The 22,247-nt window shown below is 34.0% G+C and overlaps 1 protein-coding gene across 1 annotated transcript in view; it reads left to right on the top strand.

Annotated features, from left to right (window-relative positions):
• Positions 1–22,001, top strand: part of MNAT1 (MNAT1 component of CDK activating kinase) — a 303,321-nt gene extending 281,320 nt beyond the window's left edge. The window contains exon 8 of the mRNA XM_074235952.1: positions 21,723–22,001. Coding sequence (XP_074092053.1) covers positions 21,723–21,843 — 121 coding nt within the window. The 3' untranslated portion in view covers positions 21,844–22,001. The remainder of the gene's footprint in view (positions 1–21,722) is intronic.
• Positions 22,002–22,247: the final 246 nt, after the last annotated feature.

The following is a 22,247-nucleotide window of genomic DNA, read 5'->3' on the forward strand; positions in this document are numbered from 1 at the left end:
AGAGTTCTGTTGAAATTATTATAAAAAGTGAAATTTTAGTTTCAGCAATTTTGACTGCCATAACTAATATTAATGGTATTTTATTACTATTTAAAAATATTTTAAAGCATAATTATACATTTAATATCCATATGAGATACCAAAAACCTGTCCTTTGATGAATTAATTAGCAAAAGTGAGTTTATCTCCTAAACCTGTACTTTAATTAAAATTGTTATACTCCAACCCCCCCCAAGTTATGATAATTCTCATTTTATTTTTGAAGACAGAGAAATTTATAACCACAGTTGTTAGCAGTTAGAATTTATTTAAAAATGTATCTTTTATCTTGCCAGTATTAATTTATAACCAGTTTAAATAAAATATTTCCAACACCATAAAAGTTTATGTTGCTGCCAGTGGAGACAATGTATAAACAAAGTTCTTTGAGAATTAAATATAATTTAGATTCAGAATAATTTTAATATTTTGTAAGTCAAAGATCAAATCTGTTCTGGAGTAATACCTAGAAAAAAATTAAGAACAATGTGTCCAGCTATTTTATGAATTTCAATAAACATTTTCTTTGGAATGCCAGGTGGAAATGATTTCTCTTAAGAAACAGTAATAAATGATAGAACTATTTTTTTGGAGGGAGGAAATCTATTTATTAATAAAGAATTGTTAGCAAGGTATTCTAGCAGATTTTATAAAATTAAACTTAAAACTTTTAATTAAGTCATATGTAACTCATTAGAATGTATTTTTATTTGAAATAGTCTACCAACATGTGCCGTTAAAAGTCATTGCCAAAAAATGCAGTCTGCAAATAGAATTGAATATTGAAAATAATGTTATAATGTTTAAAATAGGAGGGAAATGTTTTCTTTATACTTAAGGTTCTTAGTCCAAATATTCTTTTTATAAACTAACTTGCCAGTTTATTAAACATTCTCTTCCAGTGTTCTTTCCTTCTTGGTACTGTTGTTTGCATTACATTTTGTTATTAGATGGAATGTTGTATTATAATTTTGTTTTTTGGAATTGAGGACAAAGTTTTCTGGGTGCTTATATTTTATAAGCTCTTTTTAAAAATTAAATTGCATTTTTGAAAAAAATTTCTTTTGTATTATGCCAAAATTTACAGGCTCTTTTAGACTATCCTTTTAAAATATCTTAGAGATTTTGGATATTTTATGAACTGTTTTCAGTTGCAGTGAATATAGCATTTTCTATAATCAGAAAAATAATGATACATATCCAGTGGCATTTGTCTTTGCTTGGCATTTTTCCTCAAAAAGATTTATCTAGGTGATTGGGGTGATTTCACTTTTCAGAATGTAAAACAGAGGGTTATTGTCATCATTGTTGTTTTTGATAAGCATTGGTCCATGTGAAGGAAAAAATAAATATCTCTTTGGTTATGTGTAGCTAGCAGGGTTAGGAATATAATAGTATTGCTCAAAGTAGAGATATGGGAGATAAAACTATCACTTTTGCCACTTAATCAAAGGAAATGTTTTTTGTCATCTCAAAAAGATGTTGTAAAATCTTTTAATACTCTTTGCATTCATCCACTGATGCAATTATTGATGTTTTTATTATTAATGTAGTTAATTGTGTTTATAATTTTCCTAATAAACTAACCCTGCATTCCTGATATGATTACCATATGATTCCAACCAATTTATATTGCATATTCTTTTGAAATATGTTCTATAAAAGAAACCTCTTTGCTAATAATTTTTTGGATATTTTTAGGTTGACATTCAATATGAATATTCATCTACATTTATCTAGCTCTGCCTTTTATCTTAAGACCATGATTTTATTACAGAAGAAATTTTGTAGAATCGTTTCTTTTCTTCTTTTGCAAACAGTTTGTGGGACATTGAAATTGATTGTTCTTTGAATTGATGGTTTTGAATAATTTATTTGCAAAATAAAATTATTTTGCAAGTTCATCTAGTTTTATTTACTCTCCTTCACCAACTTTATGGCTTGTACAATATCTTTTTCTGAGACTGATTTATTTAAATTCTCTATTTCTTAAAATGTAATTCTGAACATTTTAGATTTTTGCAAATATTAATCTATTTAAATTACAATACTTAAGCATCTATGATTGAATAAGATGTTTTATAATTTCTTTCATTTTTTTCATTTGTTGTAAATACTTCATTTGGGGGGGCGCCAAGGCAGTGGGGTTAAGTGATTTGCCCTAGGTCACATAGCTAGGTAATTATTAAGTGTCTGAGTTTAGATTTGAACTCAGGTCCTTGTGGCTCCAGGGACATCTATTCACTGTGCCACCTAGCTGCCCCTGTAAATACTTTTTTATTTTTGATACTTTCAACTTGGTTTTCCTCTTTTAGTCCTCTTTTAGATTAGCTATTATTTTATTCTATTTCAAGACAAATGAAATCAGCTTCTGTGGAGCTTTTTTTGTGTTTTTTCATTTAATTTTGTTAATGTCTTTGATTTTCAGAATTACTGTTTTTGTGTTTAGTGAGGGTTTTATTAGATACATTTGTTATGTTGCCTCATTTTCTTTCATGAAAGTTTGTGCTGTTTCTTATGATTTGTTCTCTGACTCATTAATTCTTTAGGTTACAGTGATTTCTTTTCCATGGCTTGATCTGTTTTCAAAGATCCTTTATTGATTACAATGTTTATTGCACTGTTTTCAATAGAGTGTTTAACATTTTAATTTTTGCTAGTTTGTTTATGATTAAGCCTTTAATGTATGATTAATTTTTGTAAAAGCTCCATTCAAAGTGTATATTTTTTTTCTCTTTCCATCTAGTAATTGGCAGTGATCTATCACATGTAGCTATTCTGAAATTCTTTTCAGGTTTTTAATTTATTTCTTCTTCATCTTTTTGTTGAATTTATCTTACTCTAAATCAAATACTTTGCTGTTTCACAGTATTGCTTTCTATTTCTTCCTGTATTTTGACTAATTTTCCCTTTAATTTCTAAGATGTTGTGCCACTTAGTTCATATATATTAAATATTGAGCTTATTTTGTGGTTTAAGCACAATATAATTTTCCTGTTTAATTCTTTTAAACGTGTATTTTTAATGTTTCATTGTTTCACAGATGTACAAAAAAACTGCTTTTTTGACTTCATTTGAGGCATTATAAATTCTGCTCAAACCCTTATTTTTACTCTATGAATCTTTTTTTTTTTTTTTGGTATTTTTTGTAAACCACATGATTGGATTTTACTTTCTAATCCATACCACTATCCTTTTTCAGTATATGGTTGAGTTCTTCCTATTGACTTTCATGGTTATGATTGTTCATTGTATATTTCCTTTCATTAAATCCTCTTATATATTTTCCTTTTCCCCCTGTAGGGGGGAGACAGGGGAGATAGAAAGAGAGAGAGAAAGTAGTAACATAATCAGAACTGATGATCTCTAATTGAAACAATCTGCTTCTTACCTTTCTTATTTTTCCCCACTTTTATTTCTTCTTCATGATCCACCTCTGAGGTTGAAGTTTGATTTGGTTTTTACTATTTCCTTCTTGATTAAAAAATCAACAACAACACTTTAATCCCCTCTCTCCCTTATTCTTTTTTTGTGCTTGATTTTAATACATTTCTTCAGTAATGCTCTCTATGTGTGTTTTCTGTGCTCTTTTTCTATTCCAGAAAACAGGAGAGTTCAAATTTGCATATTTTGCTTTCACTTCCTTCTTATGAGAAATTGTAAATGCCACCTTCTTCCTTATTTTTTCCTTAGTGTATTCCTCTGTCTGCCCCCCCCCCATTTCTCTTTTCTCTTAAGACTTGCCAAAACAGAATAAATTTACCCTAAAGTCCTCTCTGGTATTTAGCTCATAGAGATAGATAATTAAGATTGTTTCTTTCTCCCTTATTCAAGTAAGCTTATACTCATCTTTTAGTCCCCTTGAAATTTTCATATGTATGTTTTTTTCTAGTCTCTTTTTAAACTGATTTCCTTGCATTTTTAGAGTTTCTGCTCAGTCATTGCATCAGGAATGCTTGAATACTCTTGCAATTTTGTTATTTTTTTCCTCTAGTATTAATGCAATTTTGGCATGTAACGTTTCTTGATCATAAACCCTTATAGTTTGCATTTTGGAATATCATGTTCTAAGATCTCTTTATTGTAGTAACTATTAAGGAAGCTCTTTCTTGCTGCTTTCAGTATTTTTTCTTTGACCTGGAAGTTTTACATTTGAAATATGACATTCTTGGGAGTTTTTATTTTAGAGATATCTTTTTGTTGATAATCATCAATATATTATTTCTATTTCTTTTTGGCTTTCTGGTTGTAATAGGTCTGGACAATTTTCATTTTGTATTTCTTTAAACATATTTAGGCTATTTTGAATTATATTTTTCTAGGAATCCTATGATTTTATATAATTTTTCCTTATATTATGCCCCCACCCCCAAATCCTGACAACTTAAATCAGGGCTGTCCAAAATACAGCATGCGGGCCATATGCAGCCCACTGTGAGTTTACTAAATTACCACAGAACTCTGCCTAAAATGGAAAATCAAAATATATTTTCTATTGTTTCAATAAAAACTTTTAAATGTAAGGTTGGACAGCTCTGACCTAAATGAACAAATAAATATTTAGAAGAATGCAACATATCTTGTTTAAGAACACAAGATAATGAGGACTTAAATCAGAAAAATGAAGTTCAAAGAATGCCCCAAAGGGGGGCAAACTATCAAACAAAAAAACAACCTGGAAGCCAGATGGATTTGCAAAAAAAAAATCAAATATCATATAAATCATTAAAAAAAAAACAGGGAAAGAAGGAGTCCCACCAAATTCCTTCCATGACACTTTTTTTTAATTATATGATGTTTTATTTAGAGAATTCTGGAGATTCAATTGAAAATTAATTGAATTAATAAATTCAGTGAAGTTGTAGAAGATATAATAAACTCCCATAGAAAGTTATTATGGTGACCAGGAAAATGGTGACATTCAGAAGAAAACAAAGTCAAACCTCCGACATAGAAAGTCTCCTAGAAAAATATGAATTGACCTTAGGCCATGGAAGAGCTCAAAAAGGAGTTTAAAAATCAAGAAAGGGCTCGTAGAGAAAAAATTGAGAAGGGGGAAAATCATGAAATAAAAGTCAGTAGCTTGCTAAAGGAGCCACAAAAATACTGAAGAAAATAAACCCTTAAAAAGACAGAATAAGATATGTGAAGGAGAATACCTTTTGTATCCAGAGAAAGAATTGTAAAGACCAAAGACCTTTAATTAAAAAAAAATTATATTATGTACTTTTGGTATCTCTAATATTTTTTTTCCTTAAGGCTATGTTTTCTCTCTCAACACATTCAATTTAGATCAATGTGTAGCATGGAAACAATGTAAAAACTAATAGTCTGCTTTCTGTAGGTGGGGGGGGAAGGAAGCAAAATTAGAGGGGGAAATTGAAAAATTCAAAAATAAATTAATTAAAGTTGAAGGGGGAAAGAATAGGCCAAATGGTAAAACAAGTACAAAAATCCTATGAGTAGAAGAATGTCTTGAAAAACAGAATTGGCCAAATGGAAAAAAATGGAAAATTCACTAAAGAGAACTCCTTTAAAAGTAAAATTGGCCAGTTGGAAAAGGAGGTATAAAAACTCAACAAAGAAAATTTAGAATTAGGCAAATGGAAGCTCATGACTAAATGGGACATCAAAAAAAATCAAAATCAAAAGAAGGAAAAAAGTAGAAGAAAATGTGAAATATCTCATTGGACAAACATCTGACCAAGAAAATAGATCCAGGAGAGGTAATGTAATAAATATCATATTCTAGAGGGCAAAAGATATCTAGAATTTCTACCAAAAATCACCTACCCAGCAATGGCATGCAATAGAGGATTTTCAAGCATTCCTGATAAAAAGATCAAAGCTGAATAGAAAATTTGATTTTCAAATACAAGATGCAAAAGAAGCATGAAAAAGGTAAATAGGAACGAGAAATCATAAAGAAGCTGATATAGGTAAGTTTTTATATTCTTACATGGGAAAATATTATTTATAATTCCTAAATTTTTCTCATTATTATGGCAGTTAGATGGAGTATACATGGACCTAAAGCAGAGTTGTAAGTTGAATGTGATGAATGATTTTGTTAAAAAAAAAAAAATGAAGATGAACTTGCTCATTCCATCAGTGTAACAATCAGGCACAATTTTGGGATATCTGCAATGGGGAATACCATCTGTATCCAGAGAAAGAATTGTGGAGTTTGAACAAAGACTATTATGTTTAATTAAAAAAAACCCATTATCTTATTATGTAATTTTGCTCTCTTATGCTTTTTTTTCCCTTAAGGATGTGATTTCTCTCTTATCACCTTCAACTTAGATCAATATATACCAAGGAAACAATTTAAAGACTAACAGACTACCTTCTGTGGGGGGGGTGGGGGGAGGGAAGCAAGATTAGGGGGGAAATTGTAAAATTAAAAATAAATAAAAATCTGAAAAAAAAGAAAAACATAAGGGATGAGAAATAATAATACACTTCAAGAAGGAGAGAGGGAGAGATAGAATAAGATAAATTATCTGACAAAAATGAGACCTGAAATAGATTTTACAGAGGAATGGGAAATGGGGGGAGATGGGGAGTGGACCACATGAACCATGCTATCATCAGAATTGGCTCCAAGAAAAAAATAATATATACATTCAGTTAGGTGTATAAATTTATTTCCATAGGTGGGGAAGGATATAGAAGAAGGGTTACATAGTTTCATGATGTTTATCCTTCATTCTTGAAGAAGATTGTGACATCAGGGAGATGATGCCATGACAAGCACATGAATTGGATTTGAGTGAGGACGGGCTTTGCTAAGGTACCAGCCTCACTTTCTCCTCCAGAGTCATCTGGATCCAGTGGCCAGATTTAAATCAGGACAACTGTAGATGGCCCTGAATGTAAGGCAATTGGGGTTAAGTGACTTGCCCAAGATCACAGAACTAGTGTCATGTGTCTGAAGCTGGATTCAAACTTCGGTCCTCCTGACTTCAAGGCCAGTGCTCTATCCACTGCACCACCCCAGCTCATTCATAATATTGAAATAGAACTTCAAAATAGAACTGGTTATTTTATGCACACACACACACACACACACACACACTTTTTAATTCACTTGTTAATGGAAAACAACCATATATTGAGGATCACATGAATAACAAGATGGTAGAGTTGCTTATTTCCTCAAAATTTGCCATTCCCAATAACTGAAACAAAAAACTCTGTGCTAATACTATTAATCCATAAGATTAGAAGAAAGAAATACTAGTAAAACTTTAAAAAATCATGAAATACTGAGGGGGATATATAAAATGCTTAGAGATATCAAATTTCCCCCTGCTTCCTTACATTCTGAGTGCAGTGAGCATAAGTAATCTTACAGTCTTTTATGTTGCAATATCTGATTTTGATCCCTTATAAGAGTAGCTTCAACAAAATCAGCTAGACAAGACGTGACAAATGAATTCTGCGCTTTCATATGAAGGAAATATAAAGAAACTGGAGGATGAAAAATATGATTAAATTTACATATATCATTGTGTTTATGCTTAAAATTTGATGTTAATATAATAATTCATATTCTGTTATAATGTCTAGTAATCACGTGCATTCTCTTGAATTATATTCTTTTGTCCCCTCCTCTTGTCTACACCTATAACTGCTGTGGTTTTTCCTTTATTTTATAGGTTTGTTTATTAAAATAAGTTCTTTTATTGATATTTTCAGTGTCTTATGTATCATCATAGTTGTTATCCTATGTTATCCCTTTCCCTAACCCTCCACCTCTTAGAGGGCCATTTTACAAATAGTATTTTTCAGATGAGGAAAAAATCAGCACAGCTGATGAATATATATTGGAAAGAATACAAAAATATGTGCAAGGTATAGCAACACTTGTGAACTTCCCATCTCAACAAGGGGAGTGGTTTGAGGTGATCTCTCATAACTCTTCATTAAAGTTCTCTTTCTTTGATATTTATGATTTTGTTACATTTACTTTTGATTGTTTGATGGTTGTTGTTTCCCTGTACATTAGTATAGTTACTGTGTATATTGTTTTCTTCTCTGCTTGCTTCTGTAATAATTCATGAAGATTTTTCTCATGTTTCTTTGTATTCCTCACATCCATAATTTCTTACAGAATAATAATATGTCATTACATTCATGTACCACATCTGCTTAACCATTCTGTAGTTGATGGGTAGTTACTTTGAATACAATTTTTAGCTACCACAAAAGTTTCTGTTAAAAATGTTTTGGAATATACGGGTACTTTTTCCAATCCCTACAAAGCCCTTAATGTAGATGCTGCCAGATCCTGTGTAATCCTGACTATAGAGCCATGATAGTTGAATTGTTTGTTTCTGGCAGCTTGTAGTATTTTCTCATTGACTTGGGGAGTTTTGTAATTTGGCTATAATATTCCTGGAAGTTTTTTTGGGGGGGATCTCTTTCAGGAGGTGAAGCATGAATTCCCTCAATTTCTATTATACACTCTGTTTCTGGGATCTCAGGGCAATTTTGCTGTATTATTTCTTGAAAATGAAGTCTAGTCTCTTTTCCTAGTTGTGACTTTCAGGTAGCCCAATAATTTTTAACTTATTTCTCCTGGATCTTTTTTCAAAGTTGATCATTTTTCCAATGAGATATTTCACATTTTCTTCTCATTTTTGGCTTTTTTTGGAGGAGTTTTATTTCTTCCTGATTTCTCACAAAGTCATCAGCTTCCTTTAGTTCCATTCTTCATTTGAAGGAGTTATTTTCTTCAGAGAGCTTTTTTTTAATCTCCTTTTCCAGTTGGCCAATTCTGCTTTTTAAGGCATTCTTCTCCTCATTTGCCTTTTATTTTGCTTTTTTCCATTTGGCCTAAACTGGTTTTTAACATATTATTTTCTTCAGTATTTTTTGTATTTCTTTCACCAAACTGTAGATTTGATTTTCATGATTTTTCTTCATCACTCTCATTTCTCCTCCCAATTTTTCTTTCACCTTCCTTAATTGCTTTTCAAAGTCTTTTTTGAGCTCATCCATAGTCTGAGTCCACTTTCTATTTCTCTTAGCAGCTTTGGATACAGAAGCTACATGAATTTTCCATGGGACCAAAGTAATTTTCTACGTTCAGATTCTTCTTTTTCTTTTGTTTGCTCATTTCCTCAGCCTAAGACTAATTTACCACACTTCCAAGTATTTGGGGGTTTTTGGGACACCCTACTGGGACCTTTATTCCTTCAAGGTCTTATGCTCTCTTGCCTGTGCTTTGCTGTGTAGGTGGCCACTGGTCCTCCCCTCTGCCCTGGACCTGTGAGGAGGGTCCCTGCTTGGCTATCTTAGTATGGAAGCCCAAACTGGAAGCTGGATCTGAGTGTGGGCAAAGAGCAGAGTCCTGACCCACGGAGAGCAGAGAGATTTCTGCAATATCCCCTTACCCCTTTATGGGCTGTAGGCTGTACTCTGGAGGTGCAGGCTGGCTTTCCTATTCCCGCTACAGGTTCTCCCTGCAGGGCTGTTCTGAGGCCAGTATTCCTGCAGTCTCACCTTCAAACTGTTCTTGGTGATCCCTGGGCTGTGCTTTGGCCACAGCTTTTTTCCCAGCCCCCAGTCCCAGTGAAATAGACCTTTCCCAGGGAACTTCAAAGTTGTCTTGGACTGGGGAATTGTATCACTCAGTCTTTCTATGGGTTCTGCCCCCTCTAAATTTTGGCTACAGTCATAATTTGATGGCTTTTGTTGTTTTAGGGGGAAAGAGTTTCATGCAAATCCTGCCTTCACACCACCATTTTCACTCCATTTCAGGGACTTTTTAAAAAATTTCCTGTGATGCTGAAAAATAGATATTTTTTGGCTAATTCATTTATAAGGTATCATTAGACTTTTAACTCTTATTTAATCTATTCACACTTAAAGTTATGAGACTTAGGTTCCCATTTTCTTCCATCTGTCTCTAATTTATCCCCTTATGACTTCCCCAATCCCAGTGCTGTAAACACCTACTTTAATATAATATCTTTTAAGGTGGTCTTATTCCCATTGTCTTCCTCCCCTAATCCTTGATCTCTCATTTCCCTTTGGGAATCTCCCATTTTCCTTTGGGATTTTATTTATCCATTTTTCTCTTTTGCATTTTTAATTCTTTCCCCTCCCCCCGCTCCAAATGTATTGCCCGTTTCTCTCCTTTTCTCCAGTTAATCTTGTTCATTAGTCTCAATTTTTTTTTTATGCCATAAAGAACTTCTTTTATTCTCTTCATTACCTGTTCTCTTTTTCTGTCTGTTCTAGAGCCTCACAGGGCTGTTGGATCACACACAGTAGATAGTGTGCCAGGCCTGGAGACAGGAAGACTTCTCTCTGAATTCAAATCTGACCTAGGATACTTGCTAGTTGTGTGATCATGGGCAAGTCACTTAACCTTCTTTGCATCAGTTTTCTCATCTGTAAAATGAGAAGGAAATGGCAAATCACTCTAGTATCTTTGCCAAGAAAATTCCAAATTGGAGTCATGAGAAGTTGGAATACAAGTAAAAGTGATGGAACAACAACATGACCCTCATTCTCTAATTCATGACCCTTATAATTGTCTGGTCTCTCTTTTTTTCTGTTTTACTCATATATTTGAAACTTCCAGTGCATCTCTATATATTCTAAGCTCTCTTCTCTAGTCAATTTCTTTCACAGTTTTATAGCCTTTTGGGTATAATTCCAAGTTGTTTTCCAGAATGGTTGGACTGGTTCACAACTGCTTTAGTGTCCCAATTTTTCTTTTTTTTTCTCTCCAGTGTTCGTCTGTTTCCTTTTCATTTCTTTTCCATTAACAAATCCAGCAGTCAGAGTTGTTTCAATTTGCATTTTCTAATCAGTAGTGATTTAGAGTATTTTTTTTTCATGTAACACTCAATAACTTTTGAAAAATACCTATTCCTGTTCTTTGACCCTTTCTCCCTGGGGAATGGCTTTTACTTTTAAAAATTTGACTCTTCCCTTTATATTTGAGAAATAAGGCCTTTATCAGAGAAATTGGTATAAATTCCTCTTGCCCCAAATTCCCTATTTTCCTTTTTAGCTGCATTAATTTTTGTTTGTGCAATTTTTAAAATTTTATGTAATCAAAATTATCTTTTATTGCCTGTGACCCTCTTTCTCTTGTTTTATCATAAATTCTTTACTTATTCATAGATCTGCCAAGTACAATTTTCCATTGCTCACCTAATTTACTTCTAATGTTAGTTACTCTTTATATATTTATCACTTATCCATTTTGACCTCATCTTGGCATATACAGTGTTGGTCTATACCTAGTTTCTGCCAAACTGCTTTCTCGTTTTCTCGCAATTTTTTTTTTAATTGTGAGTTCTTATCTCCAAAACTTGGATCTTTGGGTTCATCAAATACTAGATTACTATGGTCATTGTGTATTATGTACCTAATCTATTCCACTGATCCATTCACCACTTTATTTCTTAGCCAGTATGAAAACAATATGCTTCATTGAAAGTCCATCTTTTACCCTGGAAGAGGATGTTCAGTTTTGCTGGGTAGTTGATTCTCAGTTGCATTCTGAGCTCTTTTGCCTTCCAGAATATTACGTTCCAAGCCCTACGAGCCTTTAATGTAGTTGCTGCTAAGTCCTGTGTGATCCTGACTGCAGTTCCACAATATTTGAATTGTGTCCTTCTGGCTGCTTGTAGTATTTTCTCTTTGACTTGGGAGTTCTGGACCTTGGCTACAATATTCCTGGGGATTGATTTTTTTGGATCTCTTTCCAGGGGAGACCAGAGGATTCTCTCAATTGCTATTTTGCCCTCTGCTTCTAGGATATCTGGGTAGTTTTCCCGTAGGAATTCTTTTAAAATGATGTCAAGGCTCTTTTCCTAATCATGATTTTCATCCCAATAATTTTTAAATTATCTTTCCTGAATCTGTTTTCCATATCAGTTGTTTTTTCAGTGAGATGTTTTACATTTTCTTCTAATTTTTCATTCTTTTGGTTTTGAGGTATTGAGTCTTGACTTCTTGTAAAGTCAGCAGCTTCCTTTAGTTCCATTCTAATTCTGAAGGATTTGTTTTCCTCGGAAAGCTTTCTTATTTCTTTTTCCATCTGGCCAGTTCTGCATTTTAAAGCATTCTTCTTCTCAATAAATTTTCAACTGTTTTATCCATTTGACCTATGCTGGTTTTAACATGTTATTTTCTTCAGCATTCTTTTGGATCTCCCTGACTAAATTGCTAACTTTGTTTTCATGTTTTTCCTACATCTCACATTTCTTTTCCCAATTTTTCTTCTATCTCCCTTACTTGATTTTCTAAATCTTTTTTGAGCTCTGTCATAGTCTGAGCCCAATTTCCATTTTTCTTGCAGTCTTTAGATGCTGGAGCTTGTACTTCTTCATCTTCAGGCAGAGTATTTTGATCCTTCTTGGAATCATAGATGATATATTTCTCAATGGTGTCCCTTTTTTTTCTCTGTTTACAGCCTATGCCTGGTCTTGGGGTGCTTCATGAGCTTTTGAGTATTATTGGGACACCCCCCCAAAGGATCTCAGTGTGTGAAGCTCTGTCTTCCCTCCTGATCTGTGAATGACCACAAGTTCGCCCATCTGCCATGGGACTGAGTTGGGGGGGGGGAGGGCTCTGGTGTTCCATGGGGGGCCTAGACTATGATCAGGATCTGAATGTGGTCAGAGCCCCAGAGTCCTGTTCCAGGTACAGAGGACAAATCTCAGAAGTCTCTCTCCACTCCCCTACCTAGGCTGAGCACTCAAAGCTCAGTTGCCTGGGGGCTCCTGCTTACTGGCTTGGCCTGCTTCCTTTTCCTGGATCTGGGGTGTCCCAGCCATGCTCTTAGCCAAGCACCCTGAGGGCTGGGCTTCATGCAGTCACTCTGGCAGAGAACCCCCACCCCCCCACTGATCTTCCAAGTTGTGCCCAGTGCTTTCTGGAGTGTAGGTCAGGAAACTGCCCCCACTGCTGTGAGCCATGGCTCCCAGTGCCCTGGGGCTGCATCCGGGAGGCTGAAGTTTCTTCACTCTAGTGGGCTGCCCCTCTAACCCCATGGAGCAGAGCCTTTCCACTGTTTTCCAAGTTACCTTGGGCTGGAGAACTGCCTCACTAGATCCCCCTGTCAGTTCTTTCTCTTGAAAATTTAGTTAGAGTTCTTATTTTATAAGTTTTGCAATATTATATGCAGAGAGAGCACCTAAGAGAGGCTCTTCTATCCCCATCTTGGCTCTGTCCCAGCTTTTTTTTTTTTTCTGATTAGCTTCTTTAATCTTGATTATCTTCAAATTTTCTTTGTCAACACTTGTTTTAACTATGTGCCTATTAGTATAAATTCATATTAAGCTTTATTGTGTAGCTTTTTTTAGTATTTTAGTTAAAGAACAGTATAAAGTTTAATTCATTCATCATTTGATAAATTTTTTGTATTTTTAACGAGTTCAGAAATGCCCATGTTATTTAAAAATAATCACACTGCTTTGGCCTGGCTTTCCTGTGGAATTCACTCTCTTTGGCCCCAGAGAACTAAAGGACAAACAGTAAAAGTTTAAAAAAGATAAGCTATATTTTGATATTAGGGAAAACTTTACATTAAATAGAGCTGTCCAAAAGTAGATTAGATAGCATTTGGAAAAGCAGTTTCTCATTGAGGGTATTCAAAACACAGGCTGGTAGACCATTTCAGCAATTAGTGCAAATTCTTTTTGGCTGTGGGTTGAACAAAATAGCTGAAAGAGTCCTTTCCAACTCTAAATTTTCTGATCCTTTTAACCCTTTTACTTAATTATTTTAGTTCAACTTACATCTCTCTCTTAATAGCACTTAGATTTTATATTGGGGAATAGTTAGTTGGGCAGTTTGAAATTGACCTGTTTAGGCAGAGTGATAGGATGCAATGTGGTAAGCTCCTGTCCACAAACTCCTCCAAATAGATCTAGAAAATTCACCAGACTATATCCTGATTATTCAGCTTAGCATGCACAGGGAGAAAGACAGGAAGGTCTGTATCTCACATTGAGGCAGTGGGAGGTCCTAAACCCATAGACCAACTTCAGACCCATACAAGAGTACTCCAGTGGAAACAGGTTCAAACTGGTGATTTTGTAGCTAACTACTTATTTCTTGTTCTTAGCTCCAAGGTAGGGGACCTGCTCAAGTTGGTAGTGTACTACTATAAAGAGAAGGTAAGAAAGGAGAAAGTTCAGAAGCTTGCAAACACAGTTTGCTAGGTGGCTTTTGACATCCAGCAACAGTTTGTACTTGTAAAGACTAAAGCTTGGGTCAAAAACTTGCAGAGCCCATATGAGGGGAGAAGAAATAAGTTTGCTGTGGATCAGGCCCCTTTGGGAGTTCTGAAAGCTTTCAGTTTTCTCTCTGATTCTTAAATAACACAGTACTCAGTACCTCCAAGAAAAGTGCAATATGATCAGGCCAGACCTTCCTTCCAGAAACATGGTAGAACCCAGTCTAACATCAAGTTCAAAGTCAGGCTGGAAGAATGGATAAACAAAAAAAGAATTCTGTCATAATGAACTATGAACTATTGATAATAGTGGATAATAGTGACTTCTAAAATTTTACAAGCAATATCTTGGGGAAAAACAGCTTGAGGAAACTCAACTAAAATTTCTGGGGGGAAAAATGAGGTTTTTTTAGTCCAAAATGTTTTTTATAAATGCTTGAGGAAAAAATTTGAAAAGAAACAAGAAAAGGAATTGACAGATTTGCACAAGACATACAAAACCTTGCCCCGGATGTAAAAAGAAACAGAAAAAAGGTAAACATGAGTGAACAGTAATAAAGAAATAATTTAGGACTCACCTGAGCCCTCCTAAATTCCTCAGAAAATAACTTTAAATAATGCCTCAAAATAAATTCTGGACTAACAGAATGCACAAAAGTACGAGGTGAAACAATTTTCTAGCTAAAGATATCTCACAAGGTCTATAGGAAAAGTCAGTCATGCCAGGGTGAGAATAGAGCATAATGTAGAGCAGGTTAAGCTGGTGGAAACCAGACCCTAGCAAACCAGGAGCATACCTTGGAAATGACTGAATCAGCAATGGCAGCAGATGTTTCCAGAGCTCTCAGCCCACAGAGATAAGGAGGTCAGATAACTGGTCAGATGGAGATTACAGTGTCATTTTGCTGACACTGCAGGCAGGACTATGTTGCATTGGTCATATTTGGATCTGGATCATAGTCCTAAGTGGCAATCCTAGAGGGAAGAAGGAGCACTAGTGCACTAAAGTTTGCAACAGAAGAGGACCCAGGACTTTGATCACAGTTCCAGGGCAGAAAAGAGTGCTTGTGATCACTGTAGTATTACGCCTCTCCTTAGATCATACTACACAGGAAGAACTGAAAGTTCTAGAAGTATCACTGAAAAATTCTGTACAAAACCCTGAAGTTTGGGACAGTGCATCCTCCATCCCTGAAGCAGAGCTCCACTTTTCAACAACCACAAAAAAAAAAAAAAATGACAATAGAAAGTTACTGTGGTGGCAAGAAAGATCAAAACACAAACTCAGAAGAAGACAACAAAGTCAAAACCACTACATCCAAGAAGAATGAATTGGTCTCAGGCCATGAAAGAGCTCAAAAGGAAAAAAAATGGGTAGAGAAATGAGAGTGATGCAAGAAAATCATGGAGAAAAGAGCCAACAATTAGGAAAAGAAGGAAGAAAAGAAAAGAAAACCTTGTAGACTGGAGAGGGAAAGGAAGGTTAGAAAAACTTATTTCACACACTCAGGGTGCACAAATGAACAGTTACAGAAATGAGGGAAGGGTATAGAGGAGTAGTTTACATTTGAATCTCCCTCTTATCTAAACTGGTTGAAAGAAGAAAGAATATATTCACATAGTGAAATTAGTAGGGAAAGGGAAGTAGAAGAATAGGGAGGGTAAATTATGGAAAGATTACCCCTAAGCAAAATCAATTCTAAGGATTTTTTTGAGGTGGCATAGAATAGGAATCTGAGGGGTGCCTGTAAATGGGAAAATAAACCAATTACGGTATGGTCATGTGATGGAATACTATTGTTATGAATTCTTATTAACATACTGACCAACCAAAAATCTAATGAATAAATAAATACAATATATGGATATAGAGGTGAAGGACTAAGAATACAGAATAAGGCCAATATTGGGGGGGGGGGTATTTCCATTGTAGAAAATCTGTCTTGCATGTTTGAAATGGATTTTGTTTTTCCTGTCTTTTCAGTTGGGCATGGCATAGTGTATGAGACTGAGAAAGCAGATCTGACTAATTAAAACCTTTTATTTTAAAGATACTCACCTCTTTAATGAAATAGAGTTGTAAATGAAGTCTTCCAAAATGCCCACCTCATAAAAAGAAAGTCCTAGACTCTAGAGTTTAATTTTAATTATCTCTTGAACTTTTTGTTTTGGTAAAAGATGCTATTTTAAAATTTGATATAAACAATAATAATGCTTGCCCTTTGTTTTTGAAGACCACAGCAAGGGAGATGATGCCATGACAAGCACATGAATTGAATTTGAGTGAGGGGGTGCTGTGCTAAGTCACCAGCCTCACTTTCTCCTCCACAGCCAATCTGGTTCCAGTGGCCAGATATGAATCAGGATGACTGGAGATGACCCTGGAGGTGAGGCAGTTAAATGACTTGCCTAAGGTCACACAGCTAGAGTCAAGTGTCTGAGGTCCAATTTGAATTCAGGTCTTCTTGACTCCAGGGTCAGTGTTCTATTCACTGCACCACATAGCTGCCCCATTATTTCTTGTTTAATGTTTAGCTAGGCTATTGGTAAGGGGATCCAGCATGTTATATCTGAAGTTATATTGTAAGATTTCCTTGTTATCTAGAAATGGTGATCATTGTTCAAGAATAAAAAAGAAAATAGAGTATTTTCTTGTTCTTGAGGAACAACTTTTTTCCAGCAGAGAGTATTCTTGACCATTTCTAAGTTCAGAGCTTCAGCCCCACTGTATGTATGTGCATTTTTATTTTTATTTCCAAATTTTCTCCTTCCCATTACCTCCTCCCCCATTGAGAAGGCAAGAAATCTAATACCCATGATTCAGATGCTTACCTGTGCAAAGCATTTCCATGTTAGCCATGAATCTAATGAAGCAAGAAAAATAGAGGACAAACGTTTCAGTCTGCATTCCAGTCCTTTAGTTCCCTGTCTGGAGGTGGATAGCAATTTTTGTCCTGATTCCTTTGGAATTGTCTTAGATCATTGTATTTTTTTTAGAATAGTTATGTTTTTCACAGTTGGTTGTCTTTACAATATTACTGTTACTGTAGACTGTTGTTCTAATTCTGCTCATTTCATTTTATATCAATTTTATTATTTCTTACAGCAAAATAGTATTCCATCACATAATACCACAACTTGTTCAGCAATTGCTAAATTGATGGGCATACTCTCAGTTTTCAGTTCTTTACCACCACAAAAGAACTATTAGATATATATCCTTTTCTTTTTTCCTTTGCTCTCCTTAGCATATAGACCAAGTAGCAGTGTTGCTGGGTCAAAGGGTATACAGTTTCATAACCCTTTAGGCATAGTTCTAGATTGTTCTCCAGAATGGACTGGTTCATTGCTCCACAAACAGTGCTTTAGTATATCTATTTTTTTATATCCCCTCTAGCATTTGCCATTTTCCTTTCCTCATGTTAGCCATTCTGATGAGTGTGAGGTGGCATCTCAGAGTTGTTTTAATTAGCATTTCTTTACTTAATGATTTAGAGCATATTTTTTATAATTCTTGTTAGATTTGATTTCTTCTAAAAACTGCCTCTTCATATCTTTTGATCACTTATCAATTGGGGAATGCATTTTTAAAAAAAATTTGGCTCAGTTTTTCAGATATATTTGGGAAATGAAACCTTTATCAGAGAAACTTACTATAATTTTTTTTTCCAGTTCTCTGCTTTTCTAATTTTGGCTGCATTGGTTTTGTTTGTATAAAAAAGCTTTTTAATTTTGTGAAATTAAAAATTCTCCATTTTACTTCCCATGATCTTCTCTATTATCTCTTATTTGGTTACAAACTTCTATCCGTAGACATAACAGGTAATTTTTTTCATGTTTCCCTAATTTTTATTATTTAATCCTTTATAGTAAAGTAAATATTAGAAAAAAAGCTTTTGTTACAAAATAAAGTTACGTATTTAAGTGTAAATTATACTGCCTCACTTGGGAGGAAAGACTGTTAATTTTAATAAGAAATGGCAATGTAAGAATCTCAGTTCAAGGAAGATCCTCTGCCTCCTCTCTATACCCCAATGACAAAAATGCAGTTAATTGAAAAATAATTTTTGGGGGGCAGAAGTTAAAGGAAAAAAATATTTCCTTTGAGCATAACTCAGGATAACAATGCACTCTAAATCTGGAGTATCTGAAATAAAGTTTTTGAGAACACCTGGTTCATTTTGCCATGTACAGAAATAATAAAGTATATCTTTTTATTTTGGCTGCTTTTACTTTTAGCAAAAATTAGATGTGAAAATTATACACCAAAATAAGCAAACTTCTTTTTCCTGGATTGTGCTAATAAAATTTATAGGTACCCAAAATAAAGCCATGAAAAACAGACAGTGGATGTTAAAATTTGCTAACCAGTCAGAGCAATTATCTACAGATTCCAAAACTCAGCTGAGCTTGATTTTAGAACTGCTTGGCAAAGGCTTCTTCCTGGTGCCTTTGTAAAGGTGTACATGAAATGATATTGACCCTTGCCAGAAACCCTAGGAATTCAGTTCAGAGATGTATTTGTGTAAAAGTCATCAAAGAATTAAAACAACACATGTGAATTAATGTGGAAAAGTAGGCAAAAACACTAAATTCTCATTGTGTGGTTTCATTGTGGCTGATCCTTTAAAATGCTTTGGTATACCACAATAATTAAAAAGTTTAAGAACATTAAAGTTAGCTACTTTGTTTTTTAAAAATATTATTAAAATATCTTATTTTTCACAAATACATTTAAAAACAATTTTAACAATTTCTTTAAATTTTGAATTTCAAATTCTTTCCCTCCTGTCTTCCCCCCCATTGAGAAGTCAAGCAGTTTGATATAGTTATACATGTGTAGTCATGCAAAACATATTTCCATGTAAGTCATTGTGTGAAAGAAAACAGACAAAAAAAGGGTCAGCTCCTTTAAAAAGACCACAGCTAAATGCCTACTATGAACTGTTTTAAATTGGAATTAAAGTAAGTTGCTATGGTGAAAATAGGTTGAAAGCTTCAAAAGAAATCACTCTGTGCTGATGAAGAGTCTATAACTGTAAAACATTCTTTTATTCTGTTTTCACATGTTTCATTGTAAGTGAATACAAAAAAAGGAAGTTAATATTCTTTGATTTGCAAAAAGTATTCTAAGACTACTTAAGTTTGGTAGTAAAAATCAAATGTCTTAGGACTAATTCATACATAGAAATAGATATTGTCAGGGGCAGCTCGGTTGCACAGTGGATAGAACACCAAGCCTGGAGTCAGGAGTACCTGAGTTCAAATCTGACCTCAGACACTTACCATTTGCCTTGCAAAAACCTAAAAAAAAAAAAGGATATTGTCCATTTCCCTGACAGCTATTAAATGAGGAATATTGTATTCAAACTATAATTAATTTAAAAGAAACTTTTTTCACATTGATGGCATAAATGAGTATGACTTGATTACATTTTACCTGTAAAAGTTGAAATGTTTTAAATACTCTTTATAGAAACTGTGCATAGTTATAAATTAAAAGATGCAACTGTTTTGAATATTTTACTGCCAGCAGTACAGCTGTTTTAGGTTTCTCAGGATAACATAAAAAGTCATGTGCACAGTGCAAGTTTATGCTTGAATTGCCAAGTCCGAGGTAGAATGACTCAACTTTCTCAGAAGTAAGTTAGACCAAGATGTGATGAATCAAAATAGTGAGTTTCAAGCTCAGTGGTTTGCATTATAACTGTGAAACCAGTTCCCATTTGTGATAGTTGGCTTTTAAAGGTTAATAAGCATACTACTAGAGTACTTAAGTCTGTCCATGACTTCACAATTATTGAAGTTGAGATAATGCATTTCTTATTGAAGGGCTAGGGTAAAGAAAATGAAGGTGATTACAACCCCAAAATTCTGGAACATATTAAAGAATGTAAATTGTTAACATTGTTTCAGATTTGATAAAGCTTTATTTTGTTACTATTGATTTGGTAACCCATGTGAGATAAATAGTTGGCCTATCCTGCTCCATAGGTGAGTTTTTAAACTTCTGAGCCTGGAAACATTTACGTCATTTGTCATGCATCAGACTCCTTAGTAATACCTTTAATCACAGTAAACTTTGTTGTGGCGGTTAGGAGGTATTTAGCAGATAGAATTTTAAAAAGTAGTTATTTTTAGAGGGAATCCCTCTAAAAGTCTCATAGAACCTAGGGTTTTTGTGGACTTTAGAAGATGTTTTACATTTAATCTGATGGTGAGTTACCTGAAGCAGAGAATTTTATTTGTGACCCCATTTATTTTGTTGTTGGGGATTCTGTTTTGTTTGTTAATTTGTATGTTTGGCAAAGATACTAGAGTGGTTTGCTATTCTTTTTTCTAGCTTATTTTACAAATAAGAAAACTGAGGCAAACAGGATGATGTGACTTTGCCTAAAGTCACACGGGTAGGAAATGTCTGAGGCCAGATTTTTAAGTCAGGAAAATGAGTCTTCTACTAGATAGGGAAAATATTACCCAAAACTACCATACCTATCATATTCCTAGTTTTTAAAATGTTTGCTTTGGTCAGAGAGAATAAAATCAATTACTAAAGGACTAACAATGGAGTTGGAAAATGTTATTATCTTCAGTAGTGATGCTTAATGACTAGATCAACTCTTTTAATGAGAACATCTTTTTTATTCTACCTTGTGTCAAGAAAGACATATGGCATGACTAAAGGATTTAGCATTTCTGAATGGAAAAAATAATATCTGTTCTATCCTTTGAGTTCTTTATAGAAGAATATTCCTTATATATAATTAACAACATCAATTCTAGCTTAAGCTAAGCCTGAGATATTTGGGCTAGGGCTTCTCATGCATTTTTAAAAGTAAATATTGTTGATGTTTATATTTAAGCTATATTAATATATATTTCTTTTTTGATACCATATATTTCTGTTCAAAGTCATGATAAGGGTTGGCAGGGAGCAGGGAAGAAATATCACTGCTTATTCTTAATTAGTCAGGATCTTTATGGCAACACCTTTTGGAAACCTCAAAGTTGTACAGTTAAATGGTTATCATGATTAATTCAACACCAACTAAACTCCTAGTAGACACTTGATAAATTGAATTATTTTTTAGTTGTATTATCATAAATATGGTCAAGAAATCAGAAAATCTTGGGATCAAGTATTGCCTCTGGCACATACTGGTTCTGTGACCTTAGAGAAGTCACTTATCTTCTTAGTATTATAGGTAACTTGACTAAATTGCAGGTGTGCTGACTTACAGAGATAAAGGGAGTTTCCTCACCCAGTTTTACCAGTTAAAACAGAGTTGCACGTACTGTCCATTTTCACATTTAATTACTTAAAATTAAAACATGATGAAGATTCAGTAACTCAGTATTTATCTTAATTAAAATAAACTAAACTAATTAAAGTAACTAATTAGTTGCCTTAAAAAAAGTCTTTACCTGTTGCTTTGTACTTTTTTTCTCTAATCATTTTTTTTTCTTTTAGGTATCTAAATCATGTCCGAGCTGCTTCACCACAGGATCTTGCTGGAGGCTATACTTCTTCTCTTGCCTGCCATCGAGCCTTACAAGATGCTTTCAGTGGACTTTTCTGGCCATATGGTTAACCTGCACTTATTTGCTAGTTTGTGAAGATTGGAAATTAAAGTGGAACCAGAATCTATGCCAAGTAAAACAAATGACCACCACATCCAGCACAACTCAATCTAAGTGCTGCCACTCAGGGTAGCTCTGTGCAATAAAGTCAAGTCACAGTGTCATGTAATTGGGAGATTTATTTTGTGTAAGAAAATTCATTTTTACTTGTATTTTTCTGAGAGGAATTGAAGCAATAAGCCACATCTAATGAAAGATATGAATAATTCAGATGTGTCTGTCTGTGTGTGTGTGTGTGTGTGTGTGTGTGTGTGTACACACATACAGTTTAGGTTAAGACAGACTTGTAAATTTTTTTTAAATAAAGCTAGACTTTATATTAAGTTTTATAGTTTTATTATAAAATTTTATTTGA

The sequence above is a fragment of the Macrotis lagotis genome, chromosome 4 (genome assembly GCF_037893015.1).
Source record: "Macrotis lagotis isolate mMagLag1 chromosome 4, bilby.v1.9.chrom.fasta, whole genome shotgun sequence".
Lineage (NCBI taxonomy): Eukaryota > Metazoa > Chordata > Mammalia > Peramelemorphia > Peramelidae > Macrotis > Macrotis lagotis.